Source organism: Rhincodon typus, chromosome 15 (assembly GCF_021869965.1).
Source record: "Rhincodon typus isolate 14 chromosome 15, sRhiTyp1.1, whole genome shotgun sequence".
NCBI classification, from domain to species: Eukaryota; Metazoa; Chordata; class Chondrichthyes; order Orectolobiformes; family Rhincodontidae; genus Rhincodon; species Rhincodon typus.
Genome location: NC_063346.1, coordinates 36849997 through 36873189, shown reverse-complemented (window position 1 = coordinate 36873189; position 23193 = coordinate 36849997). Strand labels below are relative to the sequence as shown.

Sequence of the window (23193 nt, the reverse complement as noted above, 5' to 3'; positions counted from 1 at the left end):
CAGCCCTGTACCTTGTTGTCGCTGAAGCATTTGCAATGCTTTTCAACCAGAAATAGGAAGTGAATGATCTATGTCAGTCTCTTCCGAAGTCTGCAGTATCACAGATACTAGTTTTCACCTAATACAATTCACTGTATGTGATATTACATTTGGATAAGCTGACTAAGACTCTCAAGTCCTTTGAGAAGAGTAAAACACCCAAAATAACAATTTACTGGCTTGAGTTGTATTCAGCTCTGTGTGACTTGATTGGCCAGGGCCTGCTAGAGGTGTACGGGAGTATGACTCTGTTAGGAAGCATGTGCAAATCCATGTGGAAAAGCATCATCACCTTCACCTACAAGCAGAAGGGGAGAGGGAGGAAATTAGAAATTGATGACTGATCTCACTGCTGAATTCAGACTACAAAATCCTGTCTAAAGTCATCACCAACTGAGTCAGGTCTGCCCTTGGTTTGGTGATTCACCCTGACCAAACCTGTGCTTTACCAGGTAGGTTGATATCTGAGAGCCTCATGTTCCTTAGGGATATGATCGTCTATGTGCAGGACGGGGGGGTGGGTATCTGCCTCATCAGCCTGGACCAGGAGAAGGCCTTTGACAAGATATTGCACACGTACATGTGGGACATGTTCTCCAAAATGGGCTTTGGGGAGGGAATCCACAGTTGGATCTGACTGCTGTACACCAACATCAGTAGTGCAGTGTCAATCAATGGGTGGGAATCAGAAAGCCTCCCAATTAGATCTGGAGTCAGGTAGGGTTGCCCACTCCCTGCTGCCTTGTTTCTATGTTATATAGAACACTTTGCCGAGTCCATCAGGATGATGTGAACCTGAGAGGGGTGACTATTCTAGGCAACGGAGGCCTGCAGGTCAAAGCCTCCCTGTATATGGATGTCGTTGCCATTTCTGCTCAGATCCGCTGTCAGTGCACACACTCATGAGAACTGTGGCCCATTTGAACTGACATTGAGAGCCAAGCTAACTTGAGGCAAGAGCAAGACTATGGTCTTTGGAAACTGGGTGCATGATTGTTTATTCGCTTCACCATCAGGACAGATTATCTGAAGGTGCTTGGAATATGGCTCTGAGGGACTGATGTATATTTTAGGCAAAAACTTGGCAGGAGCATATCACTAAGATGAGGCAGAAACTGGGCAAATGGGGACACTGCTGCCTCATCCTTTTGTTAGCTGCATCAAGCTGTGCTAGACACTGGGTACGCATCACCAAGTGTGACTACGGTACTGAGGTTCTACCTGTCCCCAGTATTGTGGAGGATGGGTCAGAATGCTCCAAGTAGTTGGGCCGTTCCATATCACCTGTCCCTTGTGGAAACATTTGCTGCAGAAAACACTTTTGACCTCAACTCCATCAGGAAGTGGTCAGCACGTAGTGCCTTTGAGACCCTGCGGGGAAAGGAGAGGGTGGATCCTGTCACGTGATTCCCTGAGCAGACTGTTAAAGATGTTTGGCAGAATGCCTCATCACCAGAACTTTCCAACAAGGACCAAGGTGTAACTTGGCTGGTGATGAGAAGGGCACTCACCGTCAGATCCTTCATGTACACCTGGTCTTTGTGCACCCCTGCAAGCTGTCCTTGAAGTGGCTGCACTGTTAAGGAGACTGTCACATATCTTCTTCTGGAATGCACCTTTGCAAAGAAGGTTTGGAGAAAGATGGAGAGGTTTTTGTCGAGGTTTGTCCAGAGCAGCTCTGAGATGCAAGTCTCTGTGCTCTACGGGCTATTCCTCCAGCCGCGCACAGGGATAACCATTGACTGCGCCTGGAAGACAGTCAAATAAGTGAAAGACTCTCTTTGGACTACATGAAACTTGTTCGTCTTCCACTGTAAAGAGTTGACCTCAACAGAGTGTTGCAGACTGGCACATTCCAAGGTCCAGGGCTATGTGCTGAGGGACAAACTAAAGCTTGGGCAGCTGTCGCCAAGGTGTAGTGGGGAAAGACCACTGTCTAAGATCTTTCTGCTGAAGTTTAATGAAGGTCTATTAACACCCAAGACCCCCTCGATTGCTTTAAAATAAGATACATAGGTTCCTTTCATGATTAGGAAATTCTCTTTGGTTGCAACTGCATTGAAGCTGTAACAAGGAATGTCAAAATTCCATTGTATTCTCTGAAAAGTCTGTATAACCTGTGTTGTACTTGTTTTTTACTGATAGATAATTTATAAATAAAGTATATTAAAAGTAGATTAGAGTAAATTAAAAACAAAAAGAACTGTGGATGCTGGAAATCAGAAAAACAGAAATTGCTGGAAAAACTCAGCAGGTCTGGCACCATCTGTGGAGAGAAAACAGAGTTAACGTTTTGGTCCCAGTGACCTTTCTTCAGGAATAGCTGAAGGTACCATATACTACAAAGGCTATGGGCCCTGACAACATTCTGGTTGTCGTATTGAAGACCAGTACTCTGGCACCATCCACACCATGAGCTTTTTCAGTACAGCTACAACACTGGATTTACTTGATGATGTTTAAAGAGGTGTCCAGATATGGCCAACACACAAAAAGCAGGATGAATGCAACCCAGCCAATTATCACCCATAAGTCTACTCTCAGTCATCACGAAAGTGCTAGAAGGGGTTGTCAATTGCGCTATCAAACAGCACTTAGACAACAATAATATACTCAGTTGGGTCCTGCCAGTCACTGAGCCGCTTGGAAATGCTGTGTTCTTTGACAAATGTTACATTGGTGTTCATGTGTGCAGTCTAAAAGAGATTAACATGGATGTGGTGTACAAAGAATTGGACAATGTGGAAAGTTATATATCCTCCCCTGAAATTTAATGTTGCCAAGACCAGAAAGAAGAGGTACATTTCAGCAACATGTAGGAAAATAAAAAGAACATGAAGAAAATCAACTCCTGCACACTCCATATCATGCAGTGGTGCTCTTACAGAAAGTATTTTCTTCATCATCACTCCTTGGAGAAACTGGAAGAATAGATTGGAAGCAGACAGCCTGAAAGCAGAACTCCAAATCTGCATTATTTTCTCAGAAGAATGCAAAGACATGTATTGACAGACTTCAGCTCTTAGGGAACAAGATGCCACAGAGATAGATAAAAGTAGTCAATTGTCCCACTGCTGGTAAATCGGGCTGAAATTGGGCTTGATATTGCTGTTGGTTATTAGAGGACATTTATTCATTACCACACTTCACATAAGTGATCAGTGCAATTTTTAATGGTAATTATTACTTAAACTGCATCAATAATAATAATTAATACAATTGTGGCAGTGTTCTCTGCCATGCTCGTTTTTATATCAGCAGGCCTCAAGATCATAGCTATTTTTGTGTGCGTGCACGTGTGGGGATTACTAAGCAAGGTGGGCTATCCAGTATTCTGGATTCCCGGCCTCTGACAGTGGCTACTGCACACCAATATGATTAATGATACATCCATTTTTGATGCAATAATTTCCATTAAAACTAACACTCTCTCTCATCCTTACTTCTGCCTTGGTACAGCGTTTACCTCTGCTCTCTTATATCCAAGACATACAGATATGGTGTGTTACTGGCTTAACCATACACTATCAGTTCCGAGTGGTCCCCATAAAGTGCTACGCAGTCCCATTCTTGACAGCAAAGATATTTACTATTTCAGGATTATCCTGACTGCAAAGAATATGCCCAGATATTTTCTCCACTGGAAATAGTCTTCTCAATCTGCTCTCTCCTGTCTTCTTCTTTCTAATCTCCATGAAGAGTGAGGAGCTCATGTACTATGTATCAAAAATTGAGACCACCTAATTCTGTGCCTCTGCTGCTTTTCTCCTTTACCCCGAGTTCAGTGGGGCAAACTTCCTGCAAGGATTGCCTGCTTTATCTCGGAACTTATATCTTTCACTAGTTTCTGTGCTTTCTGCTCTCGACCTCTCTGCAATCTCACCTTGTCTTGAGACTTTCCTCCTACTCACTTTCTCTTATTCTCACTGCACTATTAAACATCTAGTTTCACTCCCTGTCTTCCATGTTAGCTGATATTATTAATGATTCTCTCTCCCTGCTTTTTTGTCCCCTTAATTGGAGCATAATCACCCCTCATAAAAAAAACACTAAATTTGAATCCTTTGTCCTGTAAATTACCTCCCTTTCCTCTCCAAAGTCCTTGAAAGTGCTGTTACCTCTCAGTTCCAGGCCCATCTTTCCCAGATTGTGTTTGAATCTCTCAGTTTTAGATTCATGCCACTGTACCAAACTCTTAGCAAAATCAAAGATGTCATATGTGACTGTGACAATGGTAAACCGTAGTCCTCATCCTTCTCTAGATTTGATCATTTCAACATTTGCCTAGATGGTTTCCAACGCTCTACCTCCAATGAACTTGAAATCATCCAAAATTCTTGCTGCTCAAATCCTAATTCACAGCATGCCTTATTACCCATCACCTCTGTGGGAATCCCAAATAAGTCATGCTTCAATTTTAAAATTCTCATTCTAGTTTTTATCTCTCCATGGTCTTACCCTTTCTCATCTTTGCAGCCTGCACTTGTGTAATTTTGGCCTCTTCAACACCACTGATTTAATTCTTCATAAAGCATTCAGCTGCTAAACATCACCATCTCTCTGCCTCTCTCAGATCAGTGAAGATATTCCTTATGACCTACCTCTTTGACCAAGGTTCTGGTTATCTACATCTCCGCCTGGCTCAGCGCCACATTTCGTTTTATCATGCTGCTGTGAATCTCTTGTTATGTCAAAGCCCTACGTGTGCTTATTTGAAAGGTGATTGACCTGAAACTGGTAACTGTTTCCCTTTCCAAAGCTCTGGTCAAATCTGCTGAGTATTTCTATTAGAATGTTTTTATTTCAGGATCAGTGATATTTTTATTTTGTACTTCTGTTACTTAAAAATAACATAAATATTTAATTTACATACAAGTTTTTGATTTGGTTGACAGTACCAATTTCCTTCAACGTCACTTCATCACGATGTAGTTGTGTGGATCACCTTAATCCTCTCTCACCTGTCTATTTGCAACCAGATATTCAGCTGCAAAGGCTTTTCCTTTCACTCCTGCACCTTCACATCTAACTTCTCTCAAGGATCAATCTGTGGCCTGCTCTGATTCCTCGTCTATGTGCTGCCACTCAGTGAATTCCATCAAAACTGCAGTACTGGAGTAGTAATTTTTTCCACAAAATATTGGGAGGATTTACATCCTGGTTTTCAGTTCTGACTATAAACAGCTCCCACCCAGACTCCATGGCGATTAAGAGACTGAATTGGATTGTTGGCAACCATGTTTTCATACTTGACAGATGTGAGGTTCCAACTACATGTGTGTTATTACTAATGCAGGCTACTGCCACCTCTGAAACAGGACCCATAATCGGCTCCTGCTTCTGTGATCTTCATATACTTGCAGATTTGAATATTCCAAAGAACTCCTCGCCAGTCTCCCACGTTCTACTCTGCAAACTTGACTCAGTCAAAACTCTACTGCATGTGTCCTTATTTACAACTCCTGTCACCCAAAGGCATGATACTTTGCTGATCTACATTGGCACCCAGTAAATTCCAAGATGTGGTCTCTCTCGCCCTTGGCAGCAACGAGGCAATCCACTGATCATGCAGTGCAGCACAAGGTTAGCAACAACTGCCAATTTGCTGTGACCTTTGCTTCAATCTCCAATGAAGGAGTAAAGTATAACCTTCATATGCAACAGTTTGCATTACAAATGAAACAAATGATCGCTTCCTATAAATAGATTCATAGTGTCTTAAGAATCTATTTTTCTTCTCTAAATTTGTGCCACATGATCTTGAAATTTGTAATGTTGATTATTTTGTCCTATTAATACAAACAAACAAGGATGAAAAACAAGGATGAGCTGTTAATTTTCAGAGAACATTCACAGATGGAATGATAAACCAAAACTGCGTATGGCGTAGATATTTCATCAAATGAGACCCATACAGCAGAAGGCTCAGCTACTACGAGTGGATTGAAGGGAAGCAGGTGTGCTTTGAAGTCCAGAAGATGAGGGCACAGGAGGGAATGGAAGTCTCGAAACAGTTTCTGAGGTAGCATAAGACGAGCCTGTAAAGAGATGCGAATGGAAGGTTGAGAACTTTAATTCAATGCTTTATAGACAGTGTCACTCCACCATGAACAAGGGGTGATGGCTGAACTGAAAGAAACAGATGGTGAAGTTTTAACTAAGTTGGCATTTGAGGAGGATAGAAGTCAGCTAACTGGCAAAGGCACTGGTGAAACTGATCAAAAGATGAGAAATGTTCCTAAATGCATCATTGTATATTTTGACAGCAGCGTGTTGGAAACAGACAACGATGTAAAGATGCTAAGACGAAACCTGGGTGAAGAATGGATGAGATATATTATTTGACGTTCATCTTCTCAAACAGATTGAGAGTACATACAGCCTAGATGAACAGCCAAGGAAGGAGGATGAAGGAGGTGCCAGAGCTTTTATCAATACTTCAAACGATTGCTCTGGTCTCCTTAACACGAGTTAATTGTAGTTCATGCACAACAGTACCGGCATTTCATCATAAATGAAAATCTATTATTGGTTAAGTTTTCTAAAGTATTTAACTGAGATTAATTAAAGAAATAATTGCATTATGATCATTGAGCAATCTTTTTCATATAAATTGTTTATTGCTATGTACACAGGCCTACAAAATTCAAGTGCCTGAAAAGCATTTACAAAGTCATGATGCTTTTAAAATTTAAAACTTTAAATCAATCAAGTCATTAAAATACAAGGAGGCAAGAGTAGAACTGCAATAGAATCTAGGATTGCAATGCAAGATAACATAAACAACTACAAGACTATAAAGTTCATTTCTACATGGTTATACATAATTGAGGAGAAAATTATAACCTTTATACGCAAGTTTGCACGACAAATGAAACAAATGATCGCTTCCTATAAATACATTTGTACATGACACAATTCAGCAGATTGAAGGATTCAAGTTCTCAACCAAAGCTTTGGTGATCCATTTCTAATTCAACTTTGTCTGAATGAAATAAAGATACAGATGCCTTATAAATTGTATTGGTGAACAGTAAAGATAACTTAGCAACTAAACATCTCAACTTTATATATGAAAAAAAAGGAAAGGTAACAGTTTAAAAGAATAAAGGCATGCAACAATGGTTTAGCAATCTTGTTGGAACAGTTCCTGATATAGTTCAGCCCAATTCACGACGGGAATTGGTCACAGTTTAAATCCTTAATATTGTACTTTAAGTCTGAGTCACAAAATTGTTACAAAAGCTTATCCATAATAAAATGAGCAGTCCAACCCAAAAGTTAAAATATAAAGAACCGAGAACTTGCTAATAAATTAAAGTGACCTGGCACGATTTAAATATAAGTTCAATATTGTATTTCATGCCAAGTGATTCTAAATCTCTAAACTGGTAGCTGCAATACCAGATTTTACAAAATGCATTTCTATTGCTGTAGATTATTCTGTTTTCGGAACTTTAGCTGAAAATTCCAATTTTGACATGAAAAGGAACAGTGCATTTATTGACTTGTGCAGTTTTTTCAATTGAAGTTAACTTCCACCGTTTCAAGATGCCATGGAATAACTGGCACATGTATTCATCACTGGACATGGGGCCTGGGCTTTAGTATTAGTTTTCCAGTCTGGACGGATTAAAAAATATTGAAGTTACAAAAAAATGGTTTCCAAACATTTATAAGAATAAAACGAAAGAGTTACTGCACAAAATAGTTAGTACTTTGAAAAGCATCATGATGTGAAATTAACAGCAAATTAAAACAGATTCATGAGCCAAACTAACGGTGCTATTCAAGCTAAAAGGACTGAAATCAATGAAATACTGTCAAAATGAGGGACACAAGCACATCCATGTACCTTCCCTTAAGCCTCAGATTGTTATTGACAGTGGGATTAATTGTCTTTCTTGGATGAAAGCCAATATTTCTAAAAATTTAACACAAAAACAGAAATTGCTGGAGAACTTCAGCAGGTCTGGCAGCATCTGTGGACAGAAAACAGAGTTAACATCCAAGTCCAGTGATCCTTCAATGAAAACTTTGTTTCGCATCTCCAGCATCCACAGTTGTTTGTTTTTTATCTAAAAATCTTATGCATATCAGGCCAAGGATTTGGATATTGCTAACTCTGCAACATAAACTTCGTTCCATTTTCTATTTATAGTTTCTGCTTGGTTTCTGTCTCCATCCACTACTGCTTCGGTTTCACTCAATCCCCACAATTTCTCTCATTATCTTTAGTGTTAGGTCAGAGCTGGCCCTGACTCCAGAATGAGGTTCCTTTTACATTATAATTGTGGTACCAATGGGAAATTGTTATGCACTAGAGTTACTGGTGTATGTGTGCTCAAAATCTGACAGACCAGTTATTGTTAAATGTTGGTTGGCACTTTACTGGGTGGTGGTTGTGTCAGTAATTCAAACAAATGATGTAACAAATCCACTTACAAAACACTACCACTGAATTTGACAATAAATGTCGAAAGAATGAAATCCTTGTTTTTTGAGGCATAGTTAAGACCTAGAGACAACAGAAGCAATCTTCCAGCGATACTAGAAGACAAATAGTCTCATTGCCAAAGATGAATTGAGTCAGTAACCCACATTAGTGATTATAAAAGCAAAGTACTGTACAGTCTAGAGATCTGAAATAAAACAGAAGAGTCAAATTGGATTCGAAACATGAATTCTCTCTCTCTCCACAGGTACTGCCAGACCCGAATTTCTCCAAGACTTCGATTTTGTTTCACGTTAAATGATTGCTGGAATACAATCAGATTGCAGGGAGATGTTTGAAAAACAAATTTCTGGAAAGGATACGTGAATTTGAAGGTAAGGATCACTGACTGAATTTGATGCCTTATTCAGTAACTAATGAAGTAACCCATTGATGAATAGTGGTTGTGATATTGCTCTTTTCCTGTTCAGGCAGCTTGGAATTTGTTACAGGGTGTAGGAACAAGATGCATGGAAAACACAAATGAACTGATCACCTCCTGTGCAGATGACAAGAAGGCAGATTCATGCTGTTTTTAAACAATTAAAACACTAAACTCTGAATTGCATTACAACCCCTACAACTACTGACTTGAGGCTTGGACCAATTTGAAAGCTAACAGTTGGAGCACTGGAGTCAGTAACAGCTACCTTTAAACATGAATACGTTGTCGACTCTCACCCTGAGTGAACGTGATGGAATTCAACAAATCAAAGTAATAGCAGACGGCGTGGACAGGGAAGGAACAGCGAAGAAGGGTATCTCAGTGTACAGTGGGACCATGATCAGATGGGCAAATGGGCTGAGGAAAGCCAGATGGAATTTAATTTAGATAAATATGAGGTGTTGCATTTTGGTAAGGCAAATCAGAACAGGACTCATACATTTAATGATAAGGTCCTGGCCAAACAAACAGAACTTGCAGTGCAGGTTCACAGTTTCTTGAAAGTGGAGTTGCACTTAAGACAGGGTAGAGATGAAGGCGTTTGGTACACTTGCCTTTATTGGTCAGTGCACTGAGTATAGGAGTTGGGAGGTCATGTTACGGCTGTACAGGACATTGGTGAGACCACTTTTGGAATAGTGCGTGCAATTCTGGTCTCCCCGCCATATTAAAGATGTTGTGAAACTTGAAAGGCTTCAGAAAAGATTTACAAGCAAGTTGCCAGGGTTGGAGGGTTTCAGCTGGAGGGAGAGGCTGAATAGACTGGGGCTATTTTCCCTGGACTGTCGGAGGCTGAGGGGTGACCTTATAGAGGTTTATAAAATCAACAGGGGCATGGAATAGGGTGAATAGCTAAGGTCTGTTTCCTGGGGTAGGGGAGTCCAAAACTAGGAAGTATAGGTTTAAGGAGAGAGGGAAAAAAATTTAAAAGGGACCTAAGGGGCAACTCTTTCACACACAGGGTGGTGCGCGTATGGAATAAGCTGCCAGCAGCGGTAGTGGAGGCAGGTACAATTACAACATTCAAAAGACACCTGGATGCGTACATGAATAGGAAGGGTTTAGAGGGATATGGGCCAAATTCTGACAAAAGGGACGAGATTAATTTAGGATATCTGGTCAGCATGGATGAGTTGGACTAAAAGGTCTGTTTCTGTACTGTACATCTCCATGGCTCTATGGCTCTAATATAAATGTTTGTAAACTCAAAGTCAGAGTACACTTGTAACTGTTTATAAATTTATGACTTCCCTTTAGAAGAATACAGTACAAAACATCTGAATTTCTGCAAAATTTTTGCTACAATGACAAATCAAGATTTTCAACCAGGCACCAAACTCGAGATGCAAAATATCACTTCCAAATCAGTGGCAATTTCAAACATGTTTAAACACGACACTGGTTTTTGGCTCCTGGGCCCCCGTAATTTGTTAACTGCTCATGCACTAAAAGAAAGATTATAAACAACCTTTTTTCAGAATAAAAATACAAACAAATACATAAAATGCTCCTAAATCTTAGAACAGTTTTGTTTTAAACCAGCAGCAAACCAAAATTCGAACATTTATCGGCTTTTAAAGAAAAAGCAAATGATTGCCTAACTCAAATCAGTCAGGCTTTCAACTTAAAAATAAAATGCCATGGGTTTTAATGCATTTCCCAGAAAATCTGGCTGTAGCAACAGATACTTACATCATCACAAGACATATTGTACTCCGCCAAAACAGTTCGACACCTTGCTGCAATGCTGCAAGAAACAGGTCAAGGAATGCCAATTATGTTTCAATTATAACTGGAAGTTCACAACATTGGTCCTGTTCTTTGAGAGGCTCTGCATAAGAAACTAGTTACTAACTCTAAGAATGATAAATTCCTCAAGAGAACACAATAAAGAAAATTGTATTGTCTACCTATTATAAAGTTTAATATTGGCGTCAATTACTTTTGTAGCGGTCAAGTACATGCAAACTTCAGTTGAATTTTTTTTTAAAACTTACATTACAAAACATTACACAGTATTAGTGCACTGAATGAAAACAAGAATCAACTTAGCAGAAGTATTTCCTGTAATACTTTCCTACACATTTGAATACCGAATCCCCTCGTCTCCCCAGACCTCAGTCCTTAAGTATGTAAAAATATAGAAAATAAAAGCAGGAGTAGGCAATTAGTCCTTCGAGCCTGCTCCACCATGTGTTATGATCATTAGCTGATCATCCAAGTCGATAGCCTGTTCCTGCTTTTCCCCATATACTGGATAACTTTAGCCCCAAGTGCGATATGCAATCTTCCTTGAAATTATACAACATTTTGCCTCGACTGCTCAGTGGAAGCGAATTCCACAGGCTCCCCATGATTTGGGGGAGGAAGTTTCTCATCTGACTCCTAAATAGTTGACACCATATCCTTAGATCACGACCCCTGGTTCTGAACTCCCCATCATCCTTCATCTATCCTCTCTTGTCCTGTTAGAATTTTATCGGTTTTTGTGAGATCCCCCCACATGCTTCTGAACTCCAGCAAATATAATCCTAATCTATTCAACCTCTCTTCATACATGCTATGTCAAGAAATCAGTCTGGTAAACCTTTGCTGCACTCTCTCTGTGGCAAGAACATTCATCCTCACAATGTTCCAGATGTGGTCTCACCAAAAACCCTGCCCAATTTTGGCAAGACACCCCTGCTCCTGTATTCAAAAGCTCTTGCTCTGAAGGCCAACATACCGTTCACCTTCTTCTGCTGCACCTGCATGCTTACCTTCAGTGACTGGTATACAAGGGCACACAGGTCTCATTACACATTCCCCTCTCTAAATTTATAACAAGACAATAATCTGCCTTCCTATTTTTGCTCTCCAAGTGGATGACCTCATATTTATCCACATTATATTTCACTTGCCATGCACTTGCCAATTCACTCATTTTATCCAAATCACACTGAAGCATCTCTGCATCCTCCTCACAGGTCAACCTCTCACCCAACTTTGTCTCATCTGCAAATATTACATTCGATTCCCTTATTTAAATAATTAACTGATGTTGTGAATAGCTGGAGTCCCAGCACTGATCCCTACACCACCCCATTAGTCACTGCCTGCCATTCAGAAAACGACCATTTATTAGACTTTGTTTCCAGTCTGCCAACCAGTTTTCTATCCATGACAACACACTACCCCAATCCTATGTGCTTAAACTTTACATACTAATCTTTTATGTGGGACATTGCAAAAGTCTTCTGAAAGTACACCCTCTTTGGCTCCCCTCATTGACTCTATGAGTTACATCCTCAAAGAATTCCAGCAAATTTGACGAGCACGATCTCCCTTTCATAAACCTATGATGACTCTGTCCAACAAAGAAATGGCAAAAGAACTAAACATATATTTCTAAATTGATAAAACTACAAAGTCGTAGGTGAGTCAAGAACCCTGCAACAGATAGTCAGCAGCACCTAGAAAGCAGGTGAGAAAAGGAACCTGAAGCAAGATGTCAGGATCACCTAAAGCAGCGACTCTCAACCTTTTGTATCTTAGGCATCAATAATCATTTTGTCAAAAAACCCTGGTCCCATCATAATAAAAACTCCACTTTTATCAAGGAGTATAATTTTATGTTTACAAGTATTTTAGTATTAAGTACCAATGGATCATTAAAAATTGCAATGAATTGCTGAGAATACATGATATGGATAAACTGCAGAAAACAAGTTGAGATAGTCATACAGTGAGAAAACAGACCCTTTGGTCCAACCAGTTCATGCTGACCATAATCCCAATAAACTATCCCCACCAGCCTGCAATGGCCTTCAAACATTTCTTATTCATATATGTATCCAAATGTCTTTTAAACATTGTAACTGTACCCGGATCCACCATTTCCTTGAAGTTCTTCCACACACAAACCACTCTGTGCAAATAAAAATTGCCCCTTATGTCTTTAAAAACTTTCTCCTCTCACCTTAAAAATACTATTTAAAAAAGGTGGTAAGGAAAAGCCAGGGAACTATACACTAGTGAGCCTGATATCAGTGGTGGGCAAGTTGTTGCAGGCAATCCTGAGGTACAGGATTTACATGGATTTGGAAAGGCAAGGACTAGTTAGGCATAGTCAATATGGCTTTGTGAATGGGAAATTGTGTCTCAATAAATTGACAGATTTTTTTTTTGAAGTAACAAAGAGGATTGATGACTGCAGAGCGGTGGCAGTGATCTACGTCGTAAGGCGATCGACAAGGTTCCACATGGCAGACTGGTTAGCAAGGTTAGATCACATGGAATACAGGGAGAACTCGCCATTAGGATACACAACTGACTCAAAGGTAGAAGACAGAGGGTGGTGGTGGAGGGTTGTTTTTTCAGACTGGAAGCCTGTTACCAGCAGTGTGCCACAAGGATTTGTGCTGAGTTTGCTGCTTTTCGTCATTTATATCAATGATTTGGATGTGAACATAGGAGATGTGCTTAGTAAGTTTTCAGATGACACCAAAATTGGAGGTGTAGTGGATGGTAAAGGTGCTTACCCCAAACTACAATGGCTGAGGAGTGGCAGATGGAATTTACATAAATGTGAGGTGCTGCATTTTGTAAAGGCAAAGCAGGGCAGGTTAAGGTCACTTAATGATAATGATAAAGGTCCTGCGGAGTGTTGCTGAACAAACAGACCTGGAGTGCAGGTTGATAGCTCCTTGAAAGTGGAGTCGCACGTAGATAGGATAGCGAAGAAGGCATTTGGTAAGCTTGCCTTTCTTGGTCAGTGCATTGACTATAGGTGTTGGGAAGTCAAGTTATGGCTGTACGGGGCATTGGTGAGGCGATTTTTGGAATACAGCATTCAATTCTGGTCTCCCCAGTACAGGAAGGATGTTGCAAAACTTGAAAGGGCTCAAAAAAGATTTACAAGGACGTTGCCAGGGTTGGAGGGTTTGAGCTATAGGGAGAGGCTGAACAAGCTGAGGCTGTTTTCCCTGGAATGTCAGAGGCTGAGGACTAACCTTATAGAGGTTTATTAAATCATGAGGGGCATGGATAGGGTGAATAGACAAGCCTTTTCCCTGGGATGGGATATCCAAAACTAGACGGCATAGGTTTAGAGGGGAAAGATTTAAAAGGGACCTAAGGGGCAACTTTTTCATGCAGAGGGTGTTGTGTGTATGAATGAGCTGCCATAGGAAGTGGAGGAGGCTGGTACGATTACAACATTTAAAAGGCATCTGGATGGGTACACGAATAGGAAGGATTTAGAAGATTATGCTGGCAAATGGGACTAGATTTATTTAAAGATAGCTAGTCAGCATAGATGTGTTGGACCGAAGGGTCTGTTTCCATGGTGTACAGCTCTAAGACTCTATATGTCTCCTAGTCTTGAAATCCTCCGCCCTAGGGAAAAGACACCTGCCATCTTATCTATACCCCTCATTATAGAGGTTTATGAAATAAAGTCACCTCTTAACCTCGTACACTCCAGGGAAAGAAATCCCAGCCTATTCAACCTTTCCTTACAACTTAAACTCGCTATTCCCAGCAACATCCTGGTACATCTCTTCTGAACACCTCCAGCCTAATAATACCCTTCGTTTAGCAGGGTGACCAGAACTGGACACAGTACTCCAGAAGAATCCTCACCAACATCCTGTATAACCTCAACATAACATCCGAACTCCTACATTCAATGGTTTGAGCAATGACGGCAAGCACGCGAAACACCTTCTTAACCACCCTACCTATATATGATGCAAAATTCAAAGAATTATGTGCTTGAATCCCTAGGCCTCTCTGTTCTCCAACACTATCCAAGGCACTACTCTTAATTGCATAAGTCTTGCCTTTGTTTGTATTACCAAAATGCAATACCTCATATTTATTCAAATTAAACTCCATCTGCCATTCTTCAGCCCATTGATCAAGATCTCTTTGTAAATAGATAACCTTTTTCACTGTCCACTATACCACCAATCTTATTGTCATCTGCAAAATTACAAACCATGCTTTCTATATTCTCATCTGTGTCATCCATATTACCTGTCACATGAGTTCACCTCCGCTATGTACAGTGCTGGTCTGAGGCAGTGGAAGAGTTTCTACGGTACTGCTTGGAATCAGCGGACTGGTCTATATTCAAGAACTCAGTGGCCAACCTAAATGAGTATGCCACGACTGTTACAGACTTGATTAGCACACGTGTAGAAGACTATGTGCCCAAGAAGTTAATCTGAATGTTCCCCAACTGGAAACCATGGATGAACCAGGAGATCTATCGCCTGCTGAAGTCCAGTTGTGTGGCATCCAAGTCAGACGACCCTGCCCTCTACAGGAAATTCAGACATGACCACCTTAAGGTCATTAGAAATGCCAAGAGCCAATACTGGACTAAGCTAGAGAACCAAACTAAGCCCACGGATACCAATTGTTTGTGGCAAGGCCTAAAGAGTTTCAAATTGAAACAGAACAGAAAAATTGACAATGATACATCCCTCCCTGATGTGACCAATGTATTCCACACATGTCGCACATCGGACGTCAGTGAAACCATGTCGCCTGGCCCGACAGCCTTGGATGTACCCGTTCCCTCAGTCACCACTGCAGATGTCAGATTGGCCTTTTTGAGTGAACCCACAGAAAGCGACTGGCCCAGATGGAGTCCCTGGCCGTACACTCAGATCCTGTGCCTACTCGCTGGCGGGAGTATTCGCTGACATCTTTAATGTCTCCTTACAACGACCTGAAATCCCTACCTGCTTCAAGAAGACCACCATCATTCCGGTGCCAAAAAAAAAACTCATGTTGTGTGCCCCAATGACTTTTGCCCAGTGACTTTGACCTCCACAATTATGAAGTGCTTTGAGAGGATAGTCATGGCTCACAATAACTCTAACCTCCCAGCCTGCCTTGATCCCTTGCAATTTGCCTACTGTTCCAATAGGTCCACAGCAGACGCTATCTCTCTGGCTCTACACTTATCCCCGGAACATGTAGATAACAAGAATACCTACATCAGACTCTTACTTATTGACTACAGCACTGCCTTTAACATCATAATTCTAACCAAATCCAAGACCTAGGTCTCTGCTCTGTCCTCTGTAACTGGATCTTTGGCTTCCTTACCCACAGACCATAATCAGTGAGAACAGGCAACAGCACTTCCTCCAAGACGATCCTCAACACTGGCACCTGCAAGGTTGTGTACTCAGTCCCTTACTGCAGTCACTATACAATCATGACTGCATGGCCAATTTTCGTCCTAACTCCATCGACAATATTGCTGATGACACCACTGTTGTAGGCCGGATCTCAAACAATGACAAGACAGTATACAGGAAAGAGACAGAGTGCTTAGTGGCATGGTGTAAAGATAACAATCTCTCCCTCAACATCAGCAAAACCAAAGAGCTGGTCATTGATTTCAGGAAGCAAGGTGGAGGGCACAGCCCTGTCTACATCAATGGTGCTGTGATGGAGATGTTCGAGAGCGTCAAGTTCCTAGGAATGACGATCATCAACATTGATGCTACAGTCAAGAAAGCACAACAACGTCTCTACTTCCTCAGGAGGCTAACAAAATTCGGCATGTCCATACCTATTTTTATTGATGCACAATAGAAAGCATCCAATCCGGATGCATCATGGCTTGGTACGGCAACTGTTCTGCCCAAGACCGTAAGAAACTACAGAGTTGTGAAAACAGCCGAGTCCATCATGCAAGCCAACCTTCCATCTGCTGACTCCATAAATACTACTCGCTGGCGCAGGAAGGCAACCAACATAATCAAAGACCCCTTCCACCCTGCTTATAATTTCTTCCAACCTCTTCCATCAGGCAGAAGAAACAAAAGCTTAAACACCTGCCAAGAGATTCAAAAACAGCTTCTTCCCCGCTGTTATTAGACTTCTGAATGGACCTCTCAAAGTTTAAATTTAACGTTGATCTCACTCTTGGTGCACCTTCTCTGCAGCCACAACATTTTATGACTTGCTCTGTTCTATTACTCTAATGGACGCTGTATGGTATGAACTGTCTGTACTGCATGCAAAACAAAACTTTTCACTGTACCTAGCTGCATGTGACAATAACAAAAATCAAATCATCTAAATCATTTATATAAATGACGAACAAAAATAGAGCCAGCACCAGTCCCTGTGGAACACCAGTGGCACACTCACAGGTCTATAGTTTCCAGACTTCCCCTTGCATCCCTTCTTAAACAAAGGCACATTAACCATTCTCCAGTCATTCAGCACTTCACCCGTAATTATAGATACAAATATTTCTGCAAGGGGACCTGCAATTTCCTCCCTAACTTCCCACAAAGTCCTGGGATACACTATGTCAGGTTCCAGGGATTTATTCACCTTTATTTGTTCTAAGATCTCCAGTGCTTCCTCTTCTGTATTGTGAACTGTTTTCAAAACAGCAATATTTATTTCCGAGTTCTCTAGCCTCTATTTCTTTCTTCACAGTAAAAACTGAAGTGAAATATTCATTTAACATCGCTTAACTCCTGATGTTCAACACAAAGATGACCTCTTTCATGTTTAAGCGGCCCTACTCTCCCTCTAGTTGCTCTCAACATACTTGGAGAATTTCTTTGGCTTATCCTTAGCCTTGGCACAAAAGGTTCTCATGTCCTCTATTGGCCTTCCAGATGTCCCTCTTAAGAATGATAAATAAATGATGATAAATAACTTAAGATAATGATTTATTCATTAACGAGAAGCCTCTGATGGCATTTCATAGGCAACATCAATTCTTGAAGCTGCCCCCCTTCACTTTCCATTGTTTGAGAGACACTGACCTTGTGACAGTGCAACACTACGGTCATCTAGGACTACGGTTACTTGACTTTAAGAGGAACAGAGTATTGAAAATATATTGAGGCATCTGAGCGAAACATGAGTACTTCATATCTATTACATTTTTTTTTCCAATTTGAAATATTTTGACTTCATGTACATCTGATGTGCTTTGTGTTTGGTAAATATCGGCCCGGATTTTCCGACAGCCAGGTAGTTGTTTCTGAAGCAAAGTTGCAAGTTGCACATGGAACCCTGAAGCATCTCCATTGTCACAGACACAGAAGGAGTTGCCTGGGAAATTGAAGATTTCATGGGACAATTCTCCTATGCTTGGAAGCCTCAAAATCTCAATTTAATTTGGAGAGTTCTGACGAAAGTAATTAGTTACTCAGAAAGAGTTAAACGATTAATTATGTAGTCTAACTCCTGTGCAACTAATAAACTGTGGCCCCAACAAACCTTACCCTACATTCAGGAAAAAACAAGTCAGCCAGACCTTGATATGACACTCCATCATACTCGAGAACCCAACACATCTCCTCGGTGCCTGACATCCAACAGCTCCAGTCACCAGACCTGACTACCTCCTTGAAAACACTAAACCTCCACCCTTCTGGACCTGACCCCCCTACACAATCAACACCCCTGCCCCATCACCCATTTCCAATGTTTTAGTGTACAATAGCGCAATTCCTTGCTTTGGGCCCAACACCACCACAGGATTCAACAGCATCCCTCACCCTACCGCTGGACCCATTTTCTCTCACCCACTTCATGGTACTGTAAACGCTCCATCACTTAGCTGGCCACTTTACACCCTTGTACCCTACACTCCTCCCCACCCGACACCCACCCCCAAAACTGATCTCACCTGACACCAGACTCTCCTGGCATCCTAACTTCATTCACATTACATACTTAGTACATGTCAGAAGCTGTCAAAGTGGCCATTTATGGTTTCTTGACCTATAAGTTTCAGAATACATTGCATGCTGTGAAATGGGAGATATGGTTTGCCTTCCCCAATAGCTCTGCACTAGGAGGGAATTATCGGAATGGAAGTATGGCCTGATCAGAATCTCCTGTCAGAAACGCAGAGATCTTTCGTGACGTAGAAAAGAATGAGCAGAGTGACAATCTGCGAGAGATTGCCATTCCTTGTAAAATCTGGCCTAGTAAAACGATTATAATCAATAAGTGGAACATGTTATCTTGGGGAATATTGAACCTGTAATATTCAAGTCAAAACATTAAAAAAATTTTTTTGAATAAAGTATATTTTCACAGAAAAAAAAATCAACATCACCTAGAGGAGGTGGTGAAATGTGGACCCAGAAACAGGCAGAGACAGAGCTAAATTAATTGTATGGTGAATAATTTTTCTTTCTGCATTCTAATCTGCTTTGTACTGGTTGTAATTAGTTAGATAATTTTTGAATACAGTATATTTTTGAAATAAAAAATTCTCATCTCCACTGTAAATAGCTTTCCTAGAGTATTGAAAAAGATGGCTACAGAGATAGTGCATTGGCAATTATTTTCATAATCATATAAATTCTGCAACGGCCCCAAAAGAATTAAAGTTAAGTGAATTTAGGAGGGAAGAGAGAAAATGGGTATTATAGGCCTGTTAACTTGGTGTCAATAGTAGTATTACAAAGGATATGAAAACTGGCTATTTAGAAAATAGTTTTCTGATTGGAGAGTCAACATGGATATGAAGGGGAAATCATGTTTTACAAACCTGATTGACATTTTTTAACATATTATGCGCAGAGTCAATTAGGCGGATCTGGTGAATCTGATATATTTGGATTTCATAAGGCTTCTGAAGAAGTGCCACACAAGTTATTAACCAAACTTAAAATGCCAGTGATTGGGGGTAACATATTAGTCAACATGAGGATTAGTTAACAGGCAGAAAGTAGGAATTAGTAGGTTATTCTCAGGTTGACAGGCTGTGCCAGCTGGGGTCATGGCAAGGATCAGTGCTTGAGCCCAACATATATCAAGGATTTGGATGTGGGGGCCAATTATAATGTTTCCAAATTTGCAGATGTAACAAAACTTTGTGAGAATGAGAGTTGTAAAGAGGATGCAAAGAGGTCTCAAAGGGATTCAGACATGCTGAGTGAATGCACATAAGCTTAGCAGATGGAATATAAATTTCAGGTTTATGAACTTTGGTAGAAGGAATGAAGGTGCACAATGTCTCTTTAAAAAGTAAGAAATTTGGAAGTGTTGATGTCCAAAGGGACCCAAGTATCCTTGGTCATAAGTCACTGAAAATTAGCATGCAAGCACAGCAAATTTGAAAAGCAAACAGTATTAACCTTTATTGCAAGAGAATGAGAATATAGAAGCAAATAAGTCTTGCTTCAATTGTACAGAAAATTGATGAGACTGCAAATGGAGTATTCAATGTAGTTCAGGTGCCCTTGCCCAAGGGAGGATATTTTTGTCATAAAGACTGATTTCTGGGATTGTGGGACTGTGCTGTGAGGAGAGATTCAGGAGTGTGGGCTTGAATTCCCTGATGTTTAGAAGACCTACAAAATTCTTAAAGAGGAAGAGAGTGGAAAGGATGTCTCCCCTGGCTGTTAGGGTCTAGAACCAGGGAACAGCAGTCTAAGTGACAGGCAACCACCTAAGACTGAAATGAGAGCATTTCCTTTGCCCAAAAGGTGGTGAATGTTTGGAATTTTGTATGCAAGCATCATGAAAGCTCAGTCATTAAGTAAATTCAAGACAGAGATTTACAAGATTTTGAGTTACTTAAAGCATTAAGTGATGTGGGGATACTGTGGGAATATGACATTTTAGGTGGATCATCTGCCAAGGTGCAGAGTAGAAGAACAGGCTTGAGAGCTTGAATGGCTTTCTCCCACTCTTGGTCTCCTTTGTTCCTATGAAATAATGATCTCCCACCCAATTCTGAAAATTGCACAGATAACAATTTGCAGGACACACCAAAAAAGGATACATTGACGGTGCAACCACTCTTTTATGTATTCCAGCAAAAAACAAACCAATAAGAGTAATACAACTGATCGTGAAGAATGGATGATTCCATAATGACGTGAAAAAAGATACCTAAGAAGGATTTAAAACAGAAATGAATAATTTTAGGAACATTGCTTCCAGATAACAATTTGTAAATAAGATCAAGTGGGCAAGGCTGCAATTGTACCAAACAAATTTGAAGTGCCAGTAACATCAGCAATTTACAGAAACAAAGCTACATATTAAACATTTAAAAATTTATTACAAATGTTATTCATGTTCCACGCATTCCTTGTATTAAAAATTTTCCATTTTGCAAACAGTAATTAAATCAAAACAAAACCCCCATTCGACAACACCAGTTGTTTTATTTAATACATCATGACAAGAAAATGCCTCAAGTTAACCCATTCTATCCATGGGTCACACAAAAATTACTTTAGGAACTCTGGCAATAAATACCCCTCCTCCCCCAAACTTTTATTTTTCTATCCTTTGAAGGTTTTGCAATATGCTTTCATACTGTCAGACATACTAGTATCTCATTCAATACAACATACTGGCGTTTGAGTCATGATAACTTGTTTGACCAAGATCTCAGTTCTGCTAATTGTGATAGCATCTCTGCATCCAAGATTCTAACAAGGGTTCCTGGATTGTCATTAGAAGTGGGAACTCTGGACAATTATTTCCTGCCATATAACACTGAAATCCGTTGTATGTTACATCTTTATATCAAACAATAATTTATGAATAACATACCAATGTAAATCACTGAATTATGCACACTTGAATGAGGCTACATTTAAACTCAACGGGAATACAACAGGCACACATTGCCTCATGTTCGTACATTAAAAAATAGATTTGAGATAGATGTTTAAGCTACAAAATTTGACAGTTAGCAAGTTTGTTTTCTTTTTCTGTTGCCCAACCAAGTTTCTGTATTTCTCAGAATGAACCTTACCATAACAGATACTTAAATAGCCAGTATTCAGTGTTGCTGTAATTTTGAGACATTTAAGAAATGTTAATTCGATCAGCAATGTTCTTTAGAACCATTTCTTGGCTTACAAAGTCCCAGAAAATGAGTAGGATTCTAATCCTTTTTTTATTTGAGAAAGGTTTCTCCTAACAAAGCTTGTTTCTGAAACTTGTAGGAATGTGAAAGAAAAACTAGCCAAGCTGTTATTAAACAGCAAACTGTTCCATTGAACCATTTGAAAGTGAACTTCTGCTATCACTAAAAAGCAAACAGGTAATTATATACTCTCAACAAAATGTTTTGACAATTTTAAACATGTATAAAAGCTTCAAATTACCTTTTGTGTTTCAGGATCTATTAACCAGTTCCAGGCACCTGTGGCAGTACATACTGAAACAACTATGAGAATCACTGCAAACAAATGGTTGAACTTCAGTTACTCTTTTTTAAAAGAAAAGTATGTGGTTTACTACAACAGAAACAAGGAAACTAAAATGCAACTTTTCTACAGATAATTGGATTGGATTCTTTGTGATGGTATTTTTAGCATCTGTGTCGACAATGCAGATACCCAAGGTGCCAGATCCCTCTAGAAATTTTTGTCTTGTTTGCTGTTGGTCATACCTGATTAGTACACTGTTGAGGTCTTAAATTCAGTTCATAAAAATAACGATGCGCGAGATCAACGTGATTACAACGACACTTTCAATCCATCACGTTTCCCCAGATCTGGAGCGATTCAGTGTTTAATAGGAACAAAAACAGAACATGCTGGAAATACTCAACAGCTGTGGCAGCATACAGGCAAACAGGAACAGAGTTAAAGTTCCAGGCAAGACTTTTGTAGTTTTTGTTTAAAGTTTGGATTTCCAGCATTTTCTGTTTTTATTTCGGGCTTCCGGAACAGCAGTTCAGCACTTTCCCTTTTGTTTTGGTGTGCATGTTTCATAGACCAGTTGATATTGAGGAGGGAATATCCCCACCACCAGAACTATATCGGGAAGTGCACCGCTAACATCTACGAACAGCGTCCTTTTCTCAACCAGAACGCGTAGACTCACTTCGCCACCGTCCCGTCGCCGGCTGTAAGCAGGAGATGTACTCGGTCAGCCTCCTCTCGAAAGCCTTGAGATCTGCAACAAAAGACAGCAACAACACGTCCAACTCAGAGGAGGCTCTGTACATACAGCTGGCACAGTACCACCCCCATCCCAGGATACACACCCGAATCGACAACTAACCACAACCACCGCCACCGCCACCACCACTTACCTTCAGCTTGTTCCAGAGAATTCATCATCAGTTACAGCCGCAACAGCAGCAACCAAACCAGTCGACACCGCCTGGACAGCCGCCGTCTGACTCTCGCCGTCAACCTCACCCCCACCCCTACCGGCCTCCAGAAGCCACTACTGATTGGTCACTCGCGACAGATTG

General features: G+C 40.5%; 1 protein-coding gene across 1 annotated transcript; it reads right to left on the bottom strand.

Annotated features, from left to right (window-relative positions):
• Window positions 1–6633: 6633 nt before the first annotated feature.
• cnep1r1 (CTD nuclear envelope phosphatase 1 regulatory subunit 1) lies at window positions 6634–23187 on the bottom strand. The gene is made up of 6 exons (XM_020513766.2): window positions 23029–23187; window positions 22818–22889; window positions 22094–22167; window positions 20752–20861; window positions 10671–10725; window positions 6634–7662 (listed from the first exon to the last, which is right to left on the bottom strand). Exons 1-6 carry the CDS (start codon window positions 23054–23056, stop codon window positions 7621–7623), a joined length of 381 nt encoding a protein of 126 aa, XP_020369355.1. The 5' UTR covers window positions 23057–23187; the 3' UTR covers window positions 6634–7620.
• Window positions 23188–23193: the final 6 nt, after the last annotated feature.

Coding starts and splice junctions, on each gene's coding strand:
- cnep1r1 (XM_020513766.2), bottom strand. CDS start 23,056: ATGATGAATTCTCTGGAACAAGCTGAAG. Junction 22,890..23,028: donor TTCTCTGGAACAAGCTGAAG/GTAAGTGGTGGT, acceptor CTTTTGTTGCAG/ATCTCAAGGCTTTCGAGAGG. Junction 7,663..10,670: donor ACAATATGTCTTGTGATGAT/GTAAGTATCTGT, acceptor TAATCCGTCCAG/ACTGGAAAACTAATACTAAA.